The 26,168-nt window shown below is 34.3% G+C and overlaps 1 protein-coding gene across 2 annotated transcripts in view; it reads right to left on the bottom strand.

Annotated features, from left to right (window-relative positions):
• The window catches only part of LOC145277073 (A disintegrin and metalloproteinase with thrombospondin motifs 9-like), a 314,902-nt gene that overhangs the window by 68,964 nt on the left and 219,770 nt on the right, over nt 1-26,168 (bottom strand). For both annotated transcript variants that reach the window (XM_080128762.1, XM_080128775.1), the window contains 2 exons: nt 22,411-22,534; nt 1,080-1,287 (listed from right to left, as the gene is read on the bottom strand). In XM_080128762.1, coding sequence (XP_079984888.1) covers nt 1,080-1,287; nt 22,411-22,534 — 332 coding nt within the window. The remainder of the gene's footprint in view (nt 1-1,079; nt 1,288-22,410; nt 22,535-26,168) is intronic.

The following is a 26,168-nucleotide window of genomic DNA, read 5'->3' as shown; positions in this document are numbered from 1 at the left end:
GTCACAAGTTCGAATCCAGCTTGTTCTATACAAATACTTTCACTTACAGATGTTGGCAACCTTCATGTGGTCCCTAACGATGTCTTTCTAAAAAGAATTCTTGTAGGGAAACAAATGTCAATCTGATTCATATGAAATGAATGAATGCTGCTTCTCAACAACAAAATAATACACAAAATTTTAGCTGTTTTTCTTTTTCCTTCAAATTTATAGAAACCAAAATATCCAATCCTAGATTTTAAATTCAAAATGATTGATCCTAAATTACTTAAACCAACTGAACATACGCAAGTTTTTTTTAAATTTTATTTTGTCACGTTATTGGAAACAAGGAAAGGCACAGAAACTTCACTTGCTAATTCATCACTATGGCCAGACATAACCATACAATGTGCCATCTACTATCACGTCACTGTATAATGAACCATCTATTATTATGTGTTAACAAAAAGCAGTTTCTGTTGATGAAGATGATGGAAAATCCTCCACACACTGATACACATGAATAATTCAGTATTACACTGGATATTTTACCCAAATTTAATTTGAAATCGGAATAAACTAATTTTTTTTAACTAGTAAAACCATTATAACAGGTAAAAGCAATTTAGTTAACTAAAAGTTGGACAATTTTGTAAAAAAAGTTCCGAACCAACTAAGCTATATATATGTATTTGTTTCAACTCTTGTTGCTAAATGTTAAGTAGAGGAGTTTCAAAGATGGGCTCTCAGATAAAATATTATTTGTTATGGCAATTGTAGGTTGAGAATGTTTTTGTAGTCGTTAAAAGTTTAGTCTTACTAGCATTAAATGTCATCCATTTGCAGTCTCATCCCACTATAGACTGTTGTTTAAGGTTTCTGCCTTGGATACGTGTACATTAGTTTTAACTTTATGTACATTATAGAACGTGGTGTCATCAGTAAATATAAATAAATCTCAAGCACAATCTTATGGAGGTTGCTTAACGATTAAAATAATATAAGCATACGTTTCAAAAGAAGGGTCGAGGATGGAGGTAAGTGTGCGGGCAGGGATGGAGGAAAGAGTGGGGCTGGGGCATTGTTGTAGAACTTACCACTGACCAATTGCTGTAGAGCCAATGCGATTGTAAGCATTGCCCTTCACACGCAATCATTTCATCAGGTTTTGTTATCAGATGCGAACAGTAATTCTCGTCGATAATTTCGTCATTGTTGGCGATCGTCCGCACGCAACGGATCTTCAGTTTTTGGATACCAGTTCCACACCTCACAGAACATTCTTCTTTGTGGACCACTTTCCAGCTGGAATTAAAAATAGACAATGTTTTTAATTTTGCAAATGCACCAAAATACGAGGTGCCTTCAATAAGTTTCTAGACTTTTTTGTACGGACGTTTAAAATTGTTGTAGACTCGTGAAAATTCAGTATGTTATTGCTATACATACCATGAAATGACTGACCAATTTTTATCATTTCAGGTTCAAATAAACAGCTACAGTAGGAATTGGAATACACCCTACTAAAGCCGGATTGTCACAGCTGGTGAATTTAAAACATGCAATGTGTATGTGATGACACTTTAGAAGAATGATATGCAATAAAATTCTGTTTTAAACTTGGAAAAAATGCAACAAATGTATGGAATGCTTCAGACTGCTTTTGGACCATCTTGCAGGAATCAAGCAGCAGATTCAAGGAAGGCAAGGAGTCTGTGATGGATGATGAGTTGTGGGAGGAGTAAGGAAGTCAGTACACCAGAGTGATTGGCCAAATAAAGAATTTCATGGATAAGGACTGTCATGTGTCTACAAAGACCATAAGTGCACAGTTTGATGTCAGTGTGGGAACTGTACCGAAAATTATTCATGAGAAACTGAAAAGCGGAAGATTTGTGTGAAGCTTGTCTCAAAAGGTGCTCCGAGAAGATCATACAATTTGACCAAGATGGCCATCAAGACAAGTTCCTCTCCCTCCCTATAGTTCAGACTTTGCTCCTTGTGACTTTTGGTTGTTTCCCAAAGTTCAAGGAAAACTTTAGAGGATGTCGTTATGAGACAATTAAGGAGATGAAAGAGGCTGTGACAAAGGTCATTGACACGCTCACACAAGAGGACTTCCAGAAGTTGTTGGAACGGTACAAGTGTATTGCATCCGGAGGAGATTACTTTGAAGAGGACAAGATTTTCATGTACTATCAATAAAAGTACAGAAACTTATTGAAGGTACCTCGTATCTTCCTTGTTATATCATGTAACGTAATCACAATTACTTTAATAAAAATTGGCATCAATTGTGATGGATGGCTCTCGTCTGGGTGAGGCCCCGTGTTTTGACAAGCTTCTGGGTTTGACCTTTACTCCTGATCTGAAATGGAATACGTACATCAAGTCTGTTGCCAAGGTCACTGGAAAGATGGTGGGATCCTTCTACCACTTCAGAAGATATCTCACTACTGATGCATTCTCTATTTATATAAAAGCCAAGTACGTCCAAGGATGGAATACTGTTGCCATATATGGGCAGGAGCTGCTAAAAACAGCCTATCCTGCCTTGACAGAATACAAAATAGACTTCGTGGCTTAGTGGGGGATGCCCTTTTCTCTACCCGTCAACCTCTCTCCCACAGAAGAGACGTTGCGAGCCTATCCTTGTTTTATCGCTATTTCCATGGCAGGTGCTCGTCTGAACTCCAATCTCTGGTCCCCCCTCGCCAATCTTTCATGAAAAACACCCGTCTAGCTGAATCCACTGAAAAATTTCCTCCACTCTATATCTGTGCCTAAATCAAAACGCGGATTCCATGAACAAAGCTTCTTTCTTAGAACTGCACGCCTGTGGAACTGTTCCGTCTGCCTGCTTCCCACCGGACTACAACTTGGATGTGTTCAAGTCCAATGTTAAATTCCTAATGAACCGCCCCCTAAAGTAAACACTTCATCAAATCTCCACACTAACGTAATGTACTTGCAATAACCCTTATCCCTGAGTGGCTTCCGGGCCTTGATAAGTGGTGATCACTAAAAAAAAAAATAAAAAGTAAAATAAAAATAAAACGGATTGAGGGTAAAAAAAAAAAAAAAAAAAAAAATTTGCTTGGTATACATCAGCATAACTTTCACTTGTTAGTCAAAATTTAATTTAACCAAACCTTTTCTATCTCAATGTTTCTCTATCCAAAAAGTAAGTTTTTTTCATTTTTTTTTTGTATACTTATTTTATTCTATTAAGAACAATAATGTAGGGTGACCGTTTGCGCTCTTGACACTATAAAATAATACATTTTTCTATTTTTTTGTCCATTTTTTTGTGTAAAAATAAAACATTTTACACACTATCAGCCTCGTCATCATTTATTGTCTATTTGTATAATTGCGCATACTTTTTCTGAAAGCCACTAGTCGCTTTAATTAAATCAAGGAAGCAGCATTTTACTGTCTAGGTCTGGAGGATTTAGTCTTTAATACATATTTTATATCTTGGTCTTCCTCTGTTTATTCAGGGATGTAAGTGAAAAAGCTCTATACCAAGATCGAACTTCTGAGTAAATCTTATTAGAAAATTTTACAAAATTATCATGAAAAAGTGTGTGTGTGTGTGTGTGAAAGCCCGCGCGCTTCTGTGTGTGGGTGTGTGAAAACGCGCGCGCGTGTCTGTATGGAAGTGCGCACATGTGTATGTATGGAAGTGTGCGTGTGTGTGTGCGTATGGAAGTGTGCGTGTGTGTGTGCGTATGGAAGTGTGCGTGTGTGTGCATATGGAAGTGTGCGTGCGTGTGTGTGCGTATGGAAGTGTGCGTGTGTGCGTATGGAAGTGTGTGTGTGTGTGTGTGCGTATGGAAGTGTGTGTGTGTGTGTGTGTGCGTGTGTGTGTATAGAAGTGTGTGTAAGGTGTGTTTGTTCGCACAGATCATCTACAAACAGCAAAGACTATAGCATATATAATTTATAACTTGAAAATTATACACATTAAACATACAAATAGTGATATGGGGTCCAGGGCCGGGAGCAGGATTTCTGAACAAATTAAGAAAATTATTAGTGGTTTACTTCCTTCTGTCTCCTCCACCTACACTTCATACTCTAAACCCCCCTGCCCGACATCTGCACTTGGCGTAGAAGTTATTACACTTGAGTATAAACATACGGAAATTAGGCAAAAGAATTTTGCCAGAATCAATGCAACAATAACAATGAAAGCAACATAAATAATTACGTGATCGCTCCATACACAGAGCGCCACCTGTGGCCACTTAGTGAAAGCAATTTCAAGTGTATGCTTGCAATTGTGTTTATAAGACAAGAGGTGCCCGGATGTCAGTTCCCATGTTTATGGGTCTTTGACATATCAATTGCGACTAATATGTACCAATAAGCAAAGGTTACATTTATTATTATACTAAATGCGCGTTAATCAATATTTGTTTCCCTTTAAAGAGGTGTTTCCCCCTATATACTTTAACAAAAAGAATAACCATTCCAGGACGATTGGGTTTAGTTTCAAGCTTTTCTCTAGTTATTTACTGTCAAATCCAGTCATTTTTAATAAAAGTTTTTATGCTTCGAATTCTTTTTATCTTCAAATATTTATTCATGGTGTTTAGTTTGGTTGTTTTGTTTTATGGCATATCAACCATTTTCAGATTATTTAATGCCGAATCCAGTAATTTTGCTAAAAGATTTTATTCAAGTTCTTCATATGTTAAAATATTTATACCTGGAGTTTGGTTTGTTTTATTAAAAAAAATTATTGCTTTTGACTTTCCATGACATGATTGAAAAGCAACAAAAACAATAAAATGAAATACGCATCAAGTGCGTTTGAAACCAAATCACAACGTAAGATTAAGAAAATAAATATTTTACTTGTTTGAAATTAATCACAAATATATTTCAGAGGAAGACTCCATCTTCGGTGTGTCCTTTGTTTCCTTTTTTTCTTCTTCCTTGCCTGTTGTTACTTTGGAGAAAGAAGTCTGTATAGAGCCGCGCGTTGTATCTGGCGGTTGTATTTTGAATTGTTTGAACTGTATGGCAAGGAAGAAAAGAAAAAAAAAAAAAAGGAAACAAAGGACACACCGAAGATGGAGTCTTCCTCTGAAATATACTTGTGATGAATTTCAAACAAGTAAAATATTTGTTTATTTTCTTAATATTACGTTGTGATTTGGTTTCAAACGCACCTGATGCGTATTTCATTTTATTCAAATTAAAACAACGTTTCTATATTATTGAACTCTCATTGTTTGAATAAAATCAATGTTTGATGTATTTTTGATCAAGAAGCCAGTATTTTCAGACGGCCTGATCTGGCAGAACCACTCAGAGTGAAAGTGGACTTAATAACAATGGTAACTAAGGGGCAACTATTCCCTAAAGCTCCCAAATGGTGCCTTACCACTGGAAGTCTTTTAGGGTCATACACAGGACCAGTCACAGGAATGGTAATAAATTCGTTGAACAGATTCACATTTACAAAAATTAAATCCAGATATAATGTATCACATTTAATGCAATGGAGTTTTTAATTGGGAGGTTGTGCCTCCTAAACCCCTTTTAAAATACTCCAATAAAATAGAACTTTGAAGAATATCTATTAGTTTTCAAAGTCTGGTTTAAAAAGGTTTATTCTACCAAGAAATACATAGAAAAAGAGTATCTGCGAGAACAATAGCAATATAAAGAAAACCAAACAAAGGGAAGTAATTCACCTCCAGAAATCAAAGAAAGATTGAAGAGTTCTCTTTCATCACAGGATGAAAGACGTTTTACTTTGTTATATCTATCTTCTACTAGCAGAGAGACTTGACGGATAAATGATAACCAACGAGTATTTTACACTCCCATATTTTTATTGTCAGCAAAATCAGTGAAATCACTCATTTTTCAATCAAATCGATCGATTACCTGCTCTAATCAGGGACCCATCACAATGCACTAGGAGTAAGCTTCACATGCCTCCCCACAATGACAGTCCACAATACACTGTAGTTTATATTGCACTGTAGAGAACCTACCATTGATTTTATGAAATTAAAAAAATGGTTTGAATTAAAGTTCAAAATGCAAAAGTCAAGTATTATGCTTCCAACTCAACAGATAATACGCAAGTCTCCTTGACCTTTTTCTTAGAACTTGCCCAGAAATGTACTCATCCTCCATTCAGTCTCGATTTGGATCTTCCGATCACTCAGTTGTTTTTGTTAAGATAAAAACAAAATGTAATAAAGCCTCAGATGTACTACTCCATCATACTGTATATCGATATTCTATGGCTGATTGGGATAACTTCCGGACATTTATATCAGATATACCTCTGCACTCCATGTTCAAAAAGAATGTGCCCTTTTTTTTTTTTTTTTTTTTTTTTTTTTTTTTTTTTTACACAGTGATCACCACTTATCAAGGCCCGGAAGCCACTCAGGGATAAGGGTTATTGCAAGTACATTACGTTAGTGAGGAGATTTGATGAAGTGTTTAATAGTATCTGACTTGACTGAAAGGTAAATTGTCTGTATAGACCTCTTCATACCCTTCAAGAAATTCCAGCAAAAGCCCAACAGCCAGCCATGGTTCACCCCAGAATGTGCCACTGCCATTGCGCACAAAAAATCATTATTTCCATGGCTTCCAACATAATAGATGGAAAACTAAAACTACCTTTTGGACTGCCAGCAACCATTGTAAAAGAGTAATAAAAAGATGCAAGAGATTCACATGCTCTACATATCAAGTTTAAAGTAGCTGAGCAGCGGCTTAGTTCCCACCAGTTTTGGCAAATAACAAACAAGGTCCTAGACAAAAGCATGTCCTATCTCTACAATCATCAACCGACCTGAGGTACTTTCGTCATCATATGACAAAGCAAAACTCTTTGCCAAAAATTTGCAGTAAATGCTACCCTTTGTAATTATGGATATCTAGCTCCTCCTGTAACTGAAAACACTATGTGACATACAAATATCTGTATGTGATGTTGCCAAGCTTATCAAAAAACCTTTATTCCAGTTAAGCAACAGGTCCCAATAGCATTCCAGTCATAGTGCTCAAAAAGTTTCAACTGGAACTAGCTCCTATACTTACAAAGCTATTTAAATGTTGCCTTAAGGAGAAATGCTTCACAACACCCTGGAAAACTCAATCTGCACCGTATTTAAAAATTTTGGAAATTGGTCATGAATACAGACAATTAGTCTCCTGCGCATCGTAAGTTGCTGGAATCTGTGATAAACAGAGAAATGGTTAACCACCTCAGCAAAAATGCAATATGGTTTTTGTTCTGTGAGATTTAAAGCTGATGTATTGTTATATCACACAGGATTAGTGAATCTCAACAGGAGCTTTGTTTTTAGAGCAATAGTTCTTAACATGTCAAAGGCTTTTGATAGAATATCGCAAAGATCTACTTCACAAGATCGTCAGCTATGACACTCATCACGTCCCAACTGAAATGAATGGCTCTAGTCCTGGGGAAGCTCCGTGTCTTCCTGGGTCTGCCCTTCATTCCTGATCTTAAATGGAACACATACATCAAATCTGTTGCTAAGATCGCTGGAAAAATGGTTGATTACTCTACCGCTCCAGTAAATATCTCACTGCTGATGCAATCCTCTGTCTATATAAGCACCAGGTACATCCTAAAATGGAGTACTGTTGCCACATCTGAGCAAGAGCTGCTCAGCGTGCCCTATCTAGCATTAATAAAGTTCCAAACTGTCTTCGAAACCTAGTAGGTAATGCCGTTTTCTCTTCCCTGCAACCTCTTTCCCCACAGAAGAGATGTTACAGGTCTGTCTCTGCTCTATCGTTATTTTCATGGCAAACGCTTGACAAAAATCCAATCTGTGGATCCCTCTTGCCAAACTTTCACAAAAAACACTTAACTAGCTACAACCACTATGTATGATTTCTCTCACTTGATCTGTACCGCAATCTAAATGCAGATTCCATGAACAAAGTTTCTTTCCCAGAACTGCCTGCCTGTCAAACACTGTTCTGCTTGCCTGCTTCCCAGTTGTTGCTTACTGTGTGTGTGACTATGTTAATTAACGGGATAGCTCTACAAGAATTTGTTTACATTGGATTTGAAGGCTACCATGGTAGCCTTCAAATCCAATGTAAACAAATTCTTGCTACCATGGTAGCCTTCAAATCCAATGTAAACAAATTCTTGTAGAGCTATCCCGGTAATTAATGAAATTCTACCCAATTTACATCATTAACGATTACTACACTATCGCCGTATCCTCAAATGCACTGATGTTAGGCTGTGTAAGGTGTTAACTTTGCTCAAAATCGCCTGTTCCTTCTTTCATTGGATTTTTTCAGTTATCGATTATCGATATTTATCAAAGACATTCCGATACAAAACCTAAGAACACTGCCAGATAAATAAAGTAGATTTGTGCGAACTTTCAAAATAATTGCCCCAGCTGTTCAAGAGTCCATAAGGAACTCACATAAACTTCCTTTATATAATAGAGATTATATAAAAGGTTGGTTGGTTGGTTGGTTTATTGGGGCTTCACGGCATATCAATCACTGTGGGTCATTTAATGTCAAGCTATGTATTTAGTCGAGATAGTTTGTTTTGTAGAGTTATGTATTTTTTAAATTTTATTTGGTTTGGCAATTGGTATGATGGTTGATTCAAACCAGGATTTTGGTATTTCTCCTGTGTTCCATATTTTGTTATATATATCAAGCAACAGTTTCAAAGATGATCCTGGTAGTTGTTTTAGGAATTGATAATGTATATCGTCTGGGCCTGGAGTTGTATTTCTGCTTTTGTTTATTGCTCTTTTTAGTTCTTTTATGTTGAATGGTACGTTGTATGTTTCTTTGTTATTAGTTGTAAAATTAAGTTTTTCTCTTTCTGCTGTTTCTTTATGAATTTGGAATGATGTTCAGTACTGTTTGTTTGATGAATTTTTGTGGAATTCTTCAGCTAGTAAATTATTTCTTTTTTGTTTATGCATTTTGTTCAATCAGTTTTAATTAAATGGTTTATGGCGTTTTGTGTTTCTTTTCTAGCTATTTTCTTTATTATATTACATGTTTTTTAGTTGGTGTTTGGTTGTTTAACTGTGAAATATAGTTTTTCCAGGATGTTTTTTTTGCTTTGTTTTATGGCGCATCGTGCTTTGGCACACATCTCTCTATATTTTTGTAAGTTAATTGTTGTAGGGTTTTGTTTGAGTTTTTAAAATTGTTTTTTATTTTTCTTTCTTTGATAGCTTTTTTGCAGGTTTCATTAAACCAAGGGTTTGATTTTTTTTGTGGGGTTTGTTGAAGTTTTGGGCATTGTTTTGGGGGCAATATTGTTTAAGGTTTGTGTGAAATGTTTTAGTGGTTCTTCTTTATTTAGAATGTTCGTGTCTAATTCTGTTCTGCATAGATTGGTAAATGTTTCCCCAGTTGGCTTTCTGTAATTTCCATTTTGGGACTTTTTCTTCCGGTATTTTTTGATTACTTTTAAGTATTGATTCCGTGTTGGGCTTATAGTACATCCCAATGGAAGTCCGTATAAATGGATGGAGTACATATTGTTAAGTCTATTGCAGACATGGATCCATTGGCTGGGTGCATGTAGATATTTATACCATTGTTTAGTATACATAGGTTTGTTGTATTTAGGATTTCATTTATTATATTGCCTTTGTTGTTGTTTTCTTACTTCCGCAGTGGTTGCTGTGCGCATTAAAACCTCCCATTATTATAAATGGGGGTGGGAGTTGGTTAATTAGCATGTCTATTTCTTTTTTTTTTATTGGCTGATTTGGTGGAATGTATATGGAGCAGATTGTGATTTTGCGGTGTAGGTTAGCTGTTAGTGCTATTGCTTGTAGTTCAGTGTTTAATTGGGGGATTGTGTGATGTATAGCGTTTTTGATTAGTATGGACACTCCTCCGATTGCTCTATTTGTTGTGGATATATGGGTTTTATTGTACATGTTATATTCTTTGAATTTGTAGTTGTGATTTTCTTTGAGTAATGTTTCTTGTAGACATATATTGCTGCTGAATTATGTTTGATGATTTCTAGTATTTCTTCATGATTAGGTTTTAGTCCTCTGCAGTTCCATCGTAGGAATGCTGTTTTGTTATTATTTGTAAGGTTTTGCATGGGTATTGTTTTTATTTATTTATTTTTCCTTATTGTCATTTATAGGTTCATGAAGAGGAATATCTTGATTCCTCAGTCTCCATGACTTCTTGGTTTTCGAGTCCTAGAGACACTGTTTTTTTGTTTATCTCTACTTTTGGATTGTGAGTGAGGTCGTGGTGTGTTGGGGAGTTTAGGCTCATGTACCGCAGAGGTTGTTTCACTGTTCCGCCGGCCCCTTCTTTCCGGGGAATCCTTCGGCGTATCTACCTCTTTCTGAACACCCAGGGGAGTGTCTTTTGGCCTGGAGAGTGAACGTAACCTGTCTGTTGAATTTTTTTCCCTGCTATTTTGTTTCCTTTTTCCTCTGGTATGTTTTTTGGTGTTTGCTTTTTTTTTTTTCTTTTTCGGCTAAAGGGGTTGTTTCTATTGGGTGTGATGTTTGGGTTTTTGGTTCCAGTGAGATTTTGTTTATATTTATTTTTTTCATTTCTTCAATTGTGTTTATTAATATTTTGATTTAGTCGGTGAGGTCTTAGATTTTAATGTCCAAGTTTGTTGTGTGATAATTGTTATTAGGAGTATTCTTTTTTGTTATTTCTGAATATTTGATTGTTTCAACTTTTTTCCTTGCTTCTGGGTAGGTGATGTTTAGTGTGTAATTTTGGTAATTTCTTTTTCTGTTTTCCAAATTTCACAGTCTTTAGAGTATGCACTGATTTTCTTTACAGTTGGCACATTTGGGAATTTTTTGACAGTTTGTATAGTTGTCATTTTCTCCGCACCTTCCACACACTGGGTGGCGTGTGCATTGATTCTGATAGTGGCCAAATTTTTGGCATTTGAAGCAACACAGTGGGTTGGGGATGTAAGTTTCGACTTTCAGTTTCTCGTAGGCTATTTTTATTTCTGGTGGGATTTTTTGTTGGTAAAAGGTTAGTATGTACGTGTTGTGTTTATTTCTCCATTTTTGTTTAATTTGAATTCGTCTAATATCTGTTACGTTCTGTTCTTTCAGATATGAACATAGTTCGTCAATGGGACAAAGTGAAAGTTCACGGATTTTTACCGCTCCTTTGCATGTGTTTAGTGTTTTGTGGGGGTATGTTTTTATTTTTATATTATCGAAATGTTTCCATTCTAGGAGTTCATCCGCTTGTTGTTTTGTGAAGATTTCTATTAGCAGAATGCCATTTCTTAAGTTTTTAACCATTTTGGGTTTTATATTTTTAGATATTTTCTCCATCTTAAAGGGGGAAAGTTTGGTTAATGGTGTTTCTTCAGTGGATTCCATTATAAAATTTGGATATTTATCTTGTTCCTCAGTCGAGTCACTACCCGAAGTGTCTTTTTTTACTTGATGTTTTGTAACTCATTAGGATTGTTTGTGGGTTCATTATTCCTGCTCCTCACCCACCTCGGAGCCCTATTTGGGATGTGCACAGGGGGAAAACCCATTCACCCTGGCTACAACAGGGTTACAGGAATGGTATACTTGCATATAACGTAGACTTCGAGCATTTGTGTTTCTTAATTTTTCTCATCCAAGTAGAAAATGGGGAAATATTAGAGGAAAACAACCATGTCTAGTTTTTATTCATTATATACAATTAACCCTTAGCCACCGCTTTCACCACTTATTTATGGATCTGTGTTGATGGGAGAATGTTGTGTAGTCTCTTAACCACCAGGATCCCATTCTAATGGCATTATGGGTCGCTACCCACGGGCAACAGGTAGCCCCAGTGAGGGACTTCTACTCTCTGCAGGAGAGCAGTCGGCATATTCTGATGCCCTGCTGACAAGGTCTAGTGGAATCTTGATCAATTTGAAAATTTTTTTTTTTTTCCAGTTTTCTTTAAATATTTATTTATGGATTTTAGTTTGATTGTTTTTATTATTTTGGTTGGTATTTTTAAGTTAGGGAATCAGTAGGGAAGTAGGAGTGGAATGACAAAAAGAAAAGAAAAAAATGTGGGGGGGGGGGGCTGTCTGTTTTTGCAGAACATATTTAAGTTTTACGAAAGAGGATAGAAAACAAAAACAGAAATTTAATGTAAGTGCATTTCGTCTCAGGAAGCCAAAAGACAGTCTAATCTGGTAGCACCAGATTATATAAAAGAAACTGCATCTATGTGTGTGGGTAGTTCGTTCCATTTTTTTTTTTAATTCACACCAAGGTACTTGATATATCTGGGACTGTTCTTACATAGGTTTTGCATCAGACTGCGTTTGATAAGTATCAAAAATTGATAATCGAAAAAATTCGATTAAAGAAGGAAATCCAATTTCGACCAAAGTTAACACTTTTATCCACCCTAACATCACAAGTGCATTTGAAAAGTTTTATCACTGCACAAGCTGAAAGGCTCAGCCTATAAAATGAACTGTAGAGTCTTTTATAAGACAGGGGTGCTTTCAAAAGCACGTTTAAAGCACAATCAAACCATGTTACTTGACTTTTATACATTTAACTATAATTCAAATGATTATGTAAAAATTTCACAATATCAACAGTTGGTTCTATGATAAAACATGAGTGTTCAAAATGAATGTTTCTGATTAAAGCACAACTGACCCATGACTTTTGCATTTTAAACTTTAAGTAAAGCCATTATTTACAGATAATTTTATAAATTCAGGACCGCTTCCATTATCTTCCTCAGAAAATTTTATACATGATATAAATTTCATCAAAATAGGATATATTTCAAGTTTAAAGGAGGTTAATGCTGCACTTAGAGATTCAAAGACATTTCCATTGTCTTATCTGGCAAAATTTACATAATACACTTTTAGATTTTATTGAGATTTTCTAACCTTTCTTTAGTGATCACACAGACAGTGTATATATATATATATATATATATATATATATATATGTAGATGTCAATTAATGATACTGTACTTACAGCCAATACCAAATACATCCATTATTCACACCAAAATTTTATTTTAAAATGTAAAAATAAAGATCAATAAAAAGATACGGTATTAATTATTAAAATTCCTCATTCAATCCTGGACAGCGCCAAACCTTCCTACTTGTTTAATGAAATATTGTCCTGAATATTGTCAAAGGATTAAAGATATCGACTTGTATATTACATTTAACTAAGAAAAACTCAACCACACTAGCAGTATGGGTTAAGGAATTAAAGAAAAATAAAACTGAATATAAATTAAGATGGTCCATAGTAGGTAGAGCAAAAAATATAAACCAAGCAAATCAAAAAGATGCAACCTTTGCATACTAGAAGCATACTATATACTAATATCAGAAAATTATTAAACAGACGATAAGATGTAATTCACAAATAATATAGAGTATAACTAAAAAACTGGATAAATATTAAAAATAAAATGAAAAAGAAAAACAAATGAGAAAATGAACAAAACCCAAAAAGTATAATATAGGTAACTAAAAAAATGTAAGGGAAGTGACTAGTAATAATATTTTATGAGTGGCCTCCCCTTGAAACAAAGACCTTAACTAATAAATAATAATTCGAAACCAAACAAAATGAATAGAATAAATACACATAAATGTAGTAATAAAAATTATAAAAAATAGGAAAGAATAAATAATAGGAAAAAAATGGAAATTAAAACTAAATAAAAAAAATACGAAAATACGGTTTAAAAACAAGAATTTTGGTTTACACGGTACTCAAGATAGCCGACCTGTAACAACGTGAGGATGGAATTTCTTTTCTCCAAACAAATACACCAGGTTTATCATGCACAAAATTAACTTTTTGTTGTACATATCGGATGGAAATCACATCTGACGAGTTGGTGAGAAAGAAAATTTTTATGAAAACATAAAATCATCATCCCATTAACAAAACGGCTGTAATGAAGAGTTATATAAAATATGTAATGAAAAGTTATATAAAAGAAAAAAAAAAAAAAAAAAATGTAAGTTTTGGGATTTCAAAAAGTTTTGTATTATATATATATATATATATATATATATATATATATATATTAGTAGAACCCTTGGATACGGCATTAATCTGTTCTGGGGTTGGGATTGTAAGGTGAAATAGCTGTGTGGCGGGGCCTAAGCAAGATTTTATACAGCACATTAAAAACTAGCCTAGGTACCCGGCGTTACCTGGGTGTTTGGAGGTGTGTGTTGAGAAAAAAAAAGTTGTAGTAGGCAGGCAGGTTTGAACCTGTGACACGAAAGCAGAAAAGAAAGTGGAGGTATGTGTAAGGATGTTAGTTGAAAAAAAAAAAAAAAAAAAGAAAAAAAGAAAGTGGTAGAAGACAGGCAGGCTTGAATCCATACCACGAAAGAGGAAAAAAAAAGTGACATGTAAGCTGTTGTGCCCATCACCAACCAGAAGTGACGTAGGTTTAAATTAAGGCTAGACAATCTAAAAGAGGCGATGACTTTAAAAAATATCTGAAAAAAAGCGATCCCTCCCTGTAGAAAAATGCTCAGTTGAGAGTGAAGGAATTACTCAAAAGTACTTTCTTCAAACTCCCCGGCCTAACGTTTACAGGGAATATGAACTGGAATAGATCCATTGAGAGCATTGCCAAGGCTGCTACAAGGAAGGTGGGCTCTCTCTACTGTACTAGAAAACTACTTACTCCTAAAAGTATCCTGTACCTCTATAAGGCCACCATTCGCCCATGTATGGAGTACTGTTGTCACATCTGAGCTGGTGCATCTGCTGTTTGTCTCCCTCCTAGACAGGGTTCAAAAGAGAGTCACCAACCTGATAGGTCCTGAACTGTCATCTAGGCTTCAGGCTCTGTTCCATCGATGAAATGTTGCATCCCTCTGCCTGTTCTACAAATACTTTAAATGGTGAATGCTCTGACGAACTACAAGCACTTGTACCCCCTCGACATGAATACCCCTGACAAATTCGACAAGTAGCTAAATCTCACCCCTTCACAGTAGAGATCCCTAGGTGTTAAAAGGCCTTCTACTCCAATAGTTTCTTCCCAGAACTGCTAGACTTTAGAACTCCCTTCCGGGATTCTGCTTTCTCAACTGTACTGACATGCAGAAGTTCAAGTGTAATGTGAACAGACATCTTGCTACTCATTTCCCTTCATAATACCCCTGCAACTTATGTCCCCGATAGTAGCTCCCTACTTCAAAGTGCCACTGTGCTTTGTTTGGGGTGAAAATTGAATTAAAAAAAATATATAATAATAAAAATTAATGTTTCGGCCAATTTTTCGATATTTGTTGTCCGAAGAGTCGTGCTTCAAAATGATACTGATCTCGTGAAAATCCGTCGCCTCTGTCGAAAGTTTTTGCGAAACATACATACATTTAAACAAACAGGTGAGATTTATATTATAGATTAATAACAAAATACAGTACAATACATAATACACATTTATATAATCGAATAACATTATAAATAACACCGTAAGCGAGGCAAATAACATAACCAGGGGCTGGGAAAATATTGTATTCCACATCGTAACCTGAAAAAACAGTATCCCAGGGCCACCGTATCCTGGGGTTCTTATATATATATATATATATATATATATATATATATATTCAGGTTTGAGGTGTTCGGGACTAATGAAGACAACGAGGTTGTTAAATAGTGCTCAATAAAAAGAGCAAAATACTTTTTGTATTAATTATTTGAGGGTAAACAGTTACATATGGTCGCTACAAATAGCTATCTGTTTCAGTCAAAGAGACTTCCTCAGGTGACCTAGAACCTCTCGACGCCAATTCTTTTTGGCGTCGAGAGGTTCTAGGTCACCTGAGGAAGTCTCTTTGACTGAAACAGATAGCTATTTGTAGCGACCATATGTAACTGTTTACCCTCAAATAATAAAATTAATGCAATCATGAAAGGAAGACGAAAATTCATGATTAGAACATTAAAATAAAGTTAACGCGGTGAAGAGAATAAAAGGGGGATAAAAAATGGTGGAGTCATCCGACCGGTTTCGCTCTCGCTTTATCAAAGCTGTATCGAGGGATTTGTTTTGAAGAAAAAAAAAAAAAAAGACACAAATGGGAATCGAAATTATGTACAGATAAAAATAATGCTGCGTTACGTTCTGTATGGGACCCCCCCCCCCAAAAAAAAAAAAAAAATTAGGGAAAGCAATTGAAATACGTTATATTACTCAAAGACTAATCATGTTTAAACTCAGGAGGCATTCCTTCTGTTTACAAAGAGAAGGCCTTCTCAACCAAACGTGAACAGTCTCCAAGATCTTTAAATGAAATAATGAGTGAGCACGACTCAGGATTGAAAAAGATTTCTGCTAAATTTTGCTGCACAAGTCAGGTTTTTTATGAGGTGGGCAGTAATTGAAGACCCGTATGTAGTGGCAATTACGTCTGTTTGGTATGTCCCACTTCTGATTTTGGTAGGTACGCGCTGTTGGACTATTCCATTCAATCTTAATGTTGTTCGACCCACATAGTTGGCACTTCAACTACATTCAAAATTGTAAATTACATCATTATCATGATGGGGGTAGGTAGAACATCTTTTCGAAAGGATGGCATTAACTTTCTTGTAAAGAACACATGTACATTTGAAGCAAAATAACAAATTTTGCACTATTGAGCCGATTTGCTTTGCAAATTTCTCACTATCCCCAGCCAAGGTAAACGCAGATATACTGGGCATTTATCAACCGTTTGAATTTTAGTTACAGAGGACTCCGCTATTTTCCTCTGTATAACTGACCTAATCACATCCAACGGGTACCCATTTTTGGAGAGGGTGTCAGTAATTAGTTTAAATTTCTCATCCAATTTTGATTTTGAGCAGATCATAAGGGCACGATGTGTTAGGGTTCAAATTAAATTATTTAACGTTTTTGGGGGCAAAATGAATCCCAACGTGTATACAGTCCTGTAAACGTAGGTTTCCGGTATATTGATGTAAGGTAACTGGATGGTGTTTTCGTTACCGATACATTAAGGAAAGCTATGGACGAATTAGACTCCTTCATAAGTGTACTGTAACATGACATGGGATGCATCTTATTAAGTAACGTTCTCTACAGGAACGTTCATGCCATCCTTTCGAAAAGATGTTCTACCCCTCCCCCATCGTAATAATAATGTAATTTATAATTTTGAATGTAGTTGAAGTGCCAACTATGTGGGTCAAACAACATTAAGATTGGATGAAAGAGTGCAACAGCATGTACCCACCAAAATCAGAAATGGGGCATACCAAACAAACGTAATTGCCACTACATACGGGTCTTCAATTACTGACAACCTCATAAAAAACCCATCTTGTGCAGCGAAATTTAACACAAATTCTTTTACAATCTTGAGTCATGCTCACTCATTATTTCAGTTACAGATCTTGGAGAATGTTCACGTTCGGTTGAGAAGGCATTCCCTCTGCAAGCAGAAGGAATGCCTAGTCTCTAGGATCTTTGAGTAATATAACGTATTTCAATTGCTTCCCCCCCCATACATAACGTAACGCAACGTTATTTTTATCTGTACGTAATTTCGATTTCCATTCGTGTCTTTTTTTTTTCACTTAAATCCTTCGATACAGCTTTGATAAAGCGAGGGCGCAACCGGTCAGCTGACTTCCCCATTTTCTCTTTTCCCCTTTTATTCTCTTCACCTTGTTAACTTTATTTTAAACGTTCTAATCATGAATTTGTCTTCCTCTTATGATTGCATTATATCAATTTTGTACCTGTCATGGAATCATGAGATATATATATATATATTTAAAAGAGTGTAGCCATCAACAATTGTGGGTTTTTTTTAAAGGTTTTCATCATATTTTTATTTTAAAATATTTTTATAACGCGTTTCGAGCTTAGGGTGTGCTCTCTTCAGATATTTTCGTAAAAAGTTTTTCTTTAAAATGGGAGTTTGTGGATATGCCTCCGCTGATATTAAATATGTTTTTCATAGTGGTGCGATGCGTGTGTTCAGTGTTTAGACGTTCTGTCTCCAACTGTAAGTGTTTCACTGTGACCGGTCAAAGTTAGTTTCAAAGAGTGTTTTTTAGTCCATATGGTGAAGGTTTTTATGGCTTCTTTAGGGTTCTTTTTTAAAGACTTTCTTTCCCCATGTATAGCATACACTCACACACAATCCCATACGCATACATATATATTCATGTACATGTACACATGCACACGCAAAGGGATCCAACTTGCGACGAATATACCAGTAGAAGATTTGAAAACCCCTAAAGAACGAAACAAAGAACAAATCCTAACATACGTCTCCACACACAACACAAACAACCCTGAACTTTTCACAGAGATAACGAAAAACCTCGTCCTACTTAACCAAAACAGCAAACTAAACAATTTCCTTAAAACAACAAAAATAATAAAAAGCAAACGCCAACCCAAAAACCTAAAACGCATTCTTACCTCATCCAAACTCAATCAAGACGCAACAAAAGGAGTCACAAAATGCAACAAACAACGATGTGGAGTCTGCAACATAATATTAGAGGGAAACACATACACATTTGCGAACCCCATACAAACATTCAAAATTAAAAAAAACCTAGATTGCACCTCAAAAAACGTAATCTATGTAATAAAATGTCCAGCATGCGATAAATCCTACATAGGCGCTACAAAAAACCTTAGTAATAGAGTAGCCCTACACCGATCCAACATCAAAATCGCGGAAAATAGACACCTACATGTATCACAACATATACACGCATGCAGTGGAGGCAGATTCGAGATAATGCCCATCTTCCAAACTGACAACTACTTCTACTTGCTAACTCAAGAAAAAAATTTCATAACAAAGTTTAACCCCGCCTTAAACGTCTCTCCATAATTATACACATAAATAGGCAAAACACAAAATACACTTACACGCATGCATGCTTGGGTAGGTGTGCACCCTCACACACGAAACAACAAAAAAGCACAATAAGGCACATGCACACTTTCGCGGGTGCGCGCGCCCATACCCAGTACAGTACCATTTCTCTTAACTAAACAAACAACTAGAAATTAAACGTATGTATGTGTGTGTGCGCGCGTGTATATGTGTATGTGCGTGGGTGTACACATGATTGTGTATGCGTGTGTGTATAATTATATATCATCTGTTATCTATGCTACATCTTGTTTGTATGTATACGTGCACTTATGTTTGGGTGACCGAATCCATGTATGCATATGTGCATGGATTGGAAAGGAAACTTCAACCAATATATACATAAGGTGGGATGTATGAATATGTATGTGTGTGTGGGATTGTGAGTGCATGTGCCCATTATATATATATATATATATGGGTGGATGAGTGTATACACATCCGTATGTATGTGTGTGTATGTATGTATATATACATATGTATGCACATGTATGAGTGGGTAAATGTGTTCGTGTGAATATGGATATACGCGTATGTGTGAGCCCCTGCATATGTCTGTGTGTGTGCATGTATGTGTATGTGCCTACATAGTATGTGGATGTTTGTGAATGTATGTGCACACACATATATGTGTGTACATATATGTGTGTATGTGCGTGTATGTGTGTGTACATATATCTTCTACCTATTATTCTCCATCTTACTTGTGTGTGTGTGTGGGTGCGTGTACATATGTCTGAATGATTAAGCGCATATATACATGCGTGTTTTGGTAGGAAAAAAAAAAAAAAAAAAAAAAGTGTATATATATATATATATATATAAATAAAAAAAAAAAAATAAATAAAATAAAAAAATAAAATAAAAAAAATAAAATAAAAAAAATAAAATAAAAAAAATAAAATAAAAAAAATAAAATAAAAAAAATAAAATAAAAAAAATAAAATAAAAAAAATAAAATAAAAAAAATAAAATAAAAAAAATAAAATAAAAAAAATAAAATAAAAAAAATAAAATAAAATAAAAAAAATAAAATAAAAAAAATAAAATAAAAAAAATAAAATAAAAAAAATAAAATAAAAAAAATAAAATAAAAAAAATAAAATAAAAAAAATAAAATAAAAAAAATAAAATAAAAAAAATAAAATAAAAAAAATAAAATAAAAAAAATAAAATAAAAAAAATAAAATAAAAAAAATAAAATAAAAAAAATAAAATAAAAAAAATAAAATAAAAAAAATAAAATAAAAAAAATAAAATAAAAAAAATAAAATAAAAAAAATAAAATAAAAAAAATAAAATAAAAAAAATAAAATAAAAAAAATAAAATAAAAAAAATAAAATAAAAAAAATAAAATAAAAAAAATAAAAATAATTGTTAGCGGTGGATGTATGCGAGTACGTGTGTGGGTGTGTAGGTGGGTATGTATATGTGTATATATGTATGCTCCTACATATATTTCTATGTATGTACGTGTGTGTATGTGTGTGTGCCTGTGTGCGTGTGCATGTGTACATGTACATGAATATATATGTATGCGTATGGGATTGTGTGTGAGTGTATGCTATACATGGGGAAAGAAAGTCTTTAAAAAAGAACCCTAAAGAAGCCATAAAAACCTTCACCATATGGACTAAAAACACTCTTTGAAACTAACTTTGACCGGTCACAGTGAAACACTTACAGTTGGAGACAGAACGTCTAAACACTGAACACACGCATCGCACCACTATGAAAAACATATTTAATATCAGCGGAGGCATATCCACAAACTCCCATTTTAAAGAAAAACTTTTTACGAAAATATCTGAAGAGAGCACACCCTAAGCTCGAAACGTGTTATAAAAATATTTTAAAATAAAAATATGATGAAAACCTTTAAAAAAAACCCACAATTGTTGATGGCTACACTCTTTTAAATATACATTTTTTCTCTCGTTGGAACTACACAACCATCACTTTAAATATATATATATATATACACACATACTGTGAGGGGAGGAGGCCTAGCCCCTTCGTAAACTACACTTAAATATATTTTTTATTCATGCATATTTCGTATATATTATTACAGTGTATTGAATATTATATTCTAACTAATATAGAGTATTGATTTCAAAAGTAAAAACAAGAAAATTACTTGGGTGTCATCAGCTACAATCGAAATTAAAACAATTAGTGCTCTAGCTGTGTTCCTTAATGTTTGAGCTATTGACAGATAGAAGCAAGCTTTCAAATGCAATGAATGAATTTGCACATGCACAAAAGTAATAGAAATATGTTGGCAACTTGAAATAAACATTTTTGCGTTTATTCTTGGTGTGTGATTACTATTTCTTCTTAATTTCAGTCTTATGTAGCCAATGTTCAAGAGTTTATCAATTAAATATTTTCACAGGCATGCACACATCTTATATACATACAAGCAAAAGTACCCGTCGTTAACTGGGTTCAAAAACAGCCTACAGAAAATGGACTCTGATTTATGAAAGCATGAGAGGTCATGAAAAGGAAGGGTTGTAAAGAGATAGCTTCGAATTTGAGGGTATCAAAACCAAAGTAAAATATGAAAATAAAAATAAAATAGATAAACCCCATAATTTATTATACCATACCTGTTCACACTGAAACACTTATCACAATATTCTGTGGATCTATATTAAAAAAACCTTGTTAAACTTTGTGACATATTTCCATTCTATGGAGGTCAGGCGCGAACGAACACCCCATAATTTTATTATACCATATTTCTTCAAACTGAAACATTATCAAAGTATACTTACGCAAATAGATATGAAAAGTCTTTAAAGTTTGTGCCTATTTCCATTCTATGGAAGCTAGGCGCGAACGCAAACGCCACAATTTTATTATACCATCCCTATTCAAGTTAAAACACTTATCAAAGTATTATGTACATCTATATCAAAAACACTTGTAAAATCTTTTTCAATTTTTTATTTCCATACTTTGTGGACCAGGTGCGTACGTAGACCCCACAATTTTAATGAATCATCATTATGTCAGATCAAACATACCCATTCCTGTGTCTCGATACATCTATCATTATATGTGATCAGTTTTCAACCATATAGGAGCATATTCGTGTTGCGATGTTATTAAATTATTATCAACAAAAAGAAACTCTAAACAAGGAAGTAGGAAATACTTACAAAACACAGGTATGCAATTAAACAGTGATTCGACAGGGGCTCCAACTGAGTAGACAGTGCGAAGTTCATGTTAGAAACTTTTTTGTATCTTGTATAAGATGGAGACATTAATGGCTGGTGGCAACAATATTCCATGCACTTGCAAATGGTGCCTTTATAGAGATATAAGAAATTTTCAAGCCTGATAAAGTGAGCTTTATCTTCTGTGCAGCATTGAAAATAATGAACAGAATGAATAAAAGTTGACAACTTCTGAAGACGTTTTTTTTTTCACACATTCTAAAAAAGAACAAAAAAAATGGCGATATACCTGATTTTGCAGTGTGTATTACATTGTTGTATCACTTGACTCGGCCGAGGTTGATCTTCACAACGTTGGTCAGAAACAATTAATCCATCATCTCGGGTACAAGTGATTCGTCTTTGCTTTCGACCTGATAGAAATAAACAAAAAACAGTCATTAACAGATTAAAACTTTTCAGTAGAGTAAGGGGGAACAATAATAAATTAAATGTAAGGAAATTAAAAAAATAATAAAATAGACGCCCAGTTCCACACAATATGAGGTTTACTTATCCATATATACCTCATTCAAAAACTACCGTGTTTGAATATATGGTTAAGTGTTAGTTTTAGTCATTTAGAACCGACTTGAAGCTTTACCGCTCACTCATTTTCGACCAAATTTCAAACAATTATTACAGTTTATAGATCACCTTCCCAGCTATATTGTGAAAAATGTTTTTCAATTTTTGCTCAGTAAAACAAAAGTTATGAAGTTATTGATGTTCAAAATCTTAAACAAAAAACAAAAAAAAACTGAGCGACGTTTTTTATGACTGGTTTCCATAGTAACCACGTCGCTTCAGCGATTACTGTTGCTACGAATTTACACCTCTCATGAAAAGAGAAGTGAAACAGACAGAATGAAAGGGAGATAATTGGGGGGGATTTTATTGAAAGCAGACGAGTGCCGTACATTGTTATAACATATGTGTATGTTATATTTATGTGGGCAAAAAAATAAGACCGACATTAAACAAAGAACAAATGAATTTACTGGAAGCCGGGAAAAATCATGGATTACAATAGAAAAATCCGGGCATAAAAAGTAATATGGTTAAGTTTTAACACGGAAAAAGAGAAGGAAAAAATATTCTAGTAAAAAATATAAATTTATAACTTAAAATATTGCAGCATTAAGAATTTTTTTTTAAAATTCAATTTATAACATTATATAATCAATTCTTAATGCAATATTTTGAGTTATAAATTTATATTTTTTACTAGAATATTTTGTCCTTTTCTTTTTCAGTTTTAACAACTAGTCCTTTACTTTTCCATGTTTAAGCTTAACCATATTACTTTTCATGCTCGGATTTTTCTATTGTAATATACAGGGTGGGCCATAAGTCACGCACCAAAGAATTAAGTGATCTGAAACTGTAAAATCTGCAGGGCAAAATATATTTTCTTTTCCTTGGGTATAAGATACATCTTTTATGATTATATCAGCATGTACAACGTGTTTTTCAGTTTATTGGTTAAGTTTGGTTTTAATAAATAACGTTTATTACTATCAGAATTATTTCAAATCCTTTGGTGCGCGACCTATGGCCCACCCTGTATATTTCTCTATATATTTTACCCTGGTAACATGTTTTTATTGATTATATTGGGGTGTTAGTCTATTCTTACTTTCGTACTTAAGTATTCCATATTACAATAAAAAAAATAGTACCACCTTTACATGTTTTGTATTCCCCTATTCAACGTCTTGCATAAATGGAAGTCATAAATAAAAAAAACTAATTTTTCGGCTCTTTCATATCAGCTGTGAAATGTTAGACAAGGAGTTTGATTTTTTGTCTAAATTAGATTCGTTTAAATAAAACAAACATTTACTTGTGTTTTTCACATCTTTTTCAACCGGAACCATAAATTTTTTTTAGTACGTACGTCTATTTTTTTTTTTTTTTTTTTTTTTACTCTTATTCACCCCAAACAAGGTACATTGCCACTCTGACGTAAGCGGCTATCATGTAAGTTATCTTTACAGGGACACTATGTAGGGAGTTGAGCAGCGACATGTCCTTTTGCATTACATTTAACTTTCTACATGCTAGTAGAGTCAGAGAAGCAGGAAAGAAGGGGAGAATTCCAAAGTCTAATAGTTAGATTGAATAAACTAATCTTTCCAACATCTATGGACTTGTACATTGAAGGGGTGAGATTTTGCTACTTGTCATGTTAATCGGGGTATTTATATCGAGGAGGCACAATTGCTACAAGTTCGTTAGAATACATTCCATTAAAATACTTGTAAAACTGGGACAAGGATGCAGCATTGCAATGAGGGATTGAAACATGGTTGATAGTGGGGAACCTATTAGATCGGAGATTCTTTTTACAACCCTGTCTAAAGAAGGCATGAAACTAGTGGTTGATGCACCAGCCCAGATTTGGCAGAAACACTCGATGCATGGGCGAATGTTGGCTGTGTAAAGATACAGGATACAAGATCAGGTATGAGTGCTTTACTTTCTAGTTTCTGATTGGTTCGTAGCAGAGCATATTTCCATCTGATTGGTCAGTTCTTATCACTCCTATTTATAAATAGGACCTTCCAAATTACTCCATAAAATATGCTGAATCCCCTAAGAATTCCTGATAATAACCTTTCATCTTCACACGCGGAAGGAATTCTTTACATTTGTCTCAAGACTTCTTTGGATTGGAATCCTACCGGTAACTATTTTTTGTTTTCGTTTGCAAACTTTTACAATTCAAAGCTTTTTTGAATTGATACTGCCATTGTGTTGACAACACCATTTCTAAACTTAAATGGTTTCAAGTCATACGAGGTACGTTCAATAAGTTTCTAGACTTTTGGCACAGGCATTTAAAATTGTCATAGACTCTTGAAAATTCACTATGTTATTGCTATACATGTTATGAGATGGTTGACCAATTTTTATGATTTCAAGTTCAAATGAACAACTACAGTAGGAATTGGAATACACCCTACTAAAGTTTGATTGTCACAGCTGGTGAATTTCAAAAATGCAATTTGGACGTGAGGGCACTTTAGAAAAACGATATGCAATAAAATTCTGTTTTAAACTTATGGAAAGCTTCTGATTGCTTTGAACCATCTCGTATGAACTCAGCATCAGTTTTTTAAGTGGCATAAAAAATGCAAGGAAGGTAGGGAGTCTATGAGGGATGATGAGGTGTGGGAGGAGTAATATGTTTATTTTTTTATTTATTTATTTTTTTTTTTTTTTTACACAGTGATCACCACTTATCAAGGCCCGGAAGCCACTCAGGGATAAGGGTTATTGCAAGTACATTACGTTAGTGAGGAGATTTTATGAAGTGTTTAATTAGGGGGGCGGTTCATTCATTCATTCATTCATTGTTTATAGAAACACTAAATGCATAATTTGATGTTATTAAATTTAAAATTACGTTTTTTTTTCCTGACCCTTATACATCATTCATGCATATTCTCTAAGTCCCTAGCAATGCACTTATCTTTCTTATGGCATTATAGTATTATTCTTTGATCATCCTTTGATGTTTGTCTTAAACTATACACATGAAAATAAATGCGAATATTTGTTGTGGAATAAACTGATCTATCTATTTTGAGAGTTAATAAACTTGTTCAAATACATCTAGAACGTTGTGGTAGACACGATTCATGGCAGTTATGGTCCCAGAATCATGAAGTATACTTTTGTAACATACTTTTGTTAATATAGTTGTTTTTTTTTTCAATTATACCACTGTGTTTTTTTTTTTATTATTATTACCGGCTTACAAGGCCACAACATTGGCGATGAGGGATTCAAAACTTACATTGCCACAACACTGGCAGAAAGGATTTGAGAACTACACCTCACAACAACAATACTGAGGATTTATTCAAACATTACCCAAACCTGTGTCATACACACTGGAAGCAAGAAATCGAAATGTACATCTCACAAACTTGGAGACAAGGTTCTTGAGTTCATTCAAAAACATTTTTTTCTTATGTTACACATTTTTGATGACAAAAA

This window comes from Euprymna scolopes, chromosome 1 (assembly GCF_053919585.1).
Source record: "Euprymna scolopes isolate OS-2025 chromosome 1, ASM5391958v1, whole genome shotgun sequence".
Classification (NCBI taxonomy): Eukaryota; Metazoa; Mollusca; class Cephalopoda; order Sepiida; family Sepiolidae; genus Euprymna; species Euprymna scolopes.
This window is presented reverse-complemented; position numbering and strand designations above follow the sequence as displayed.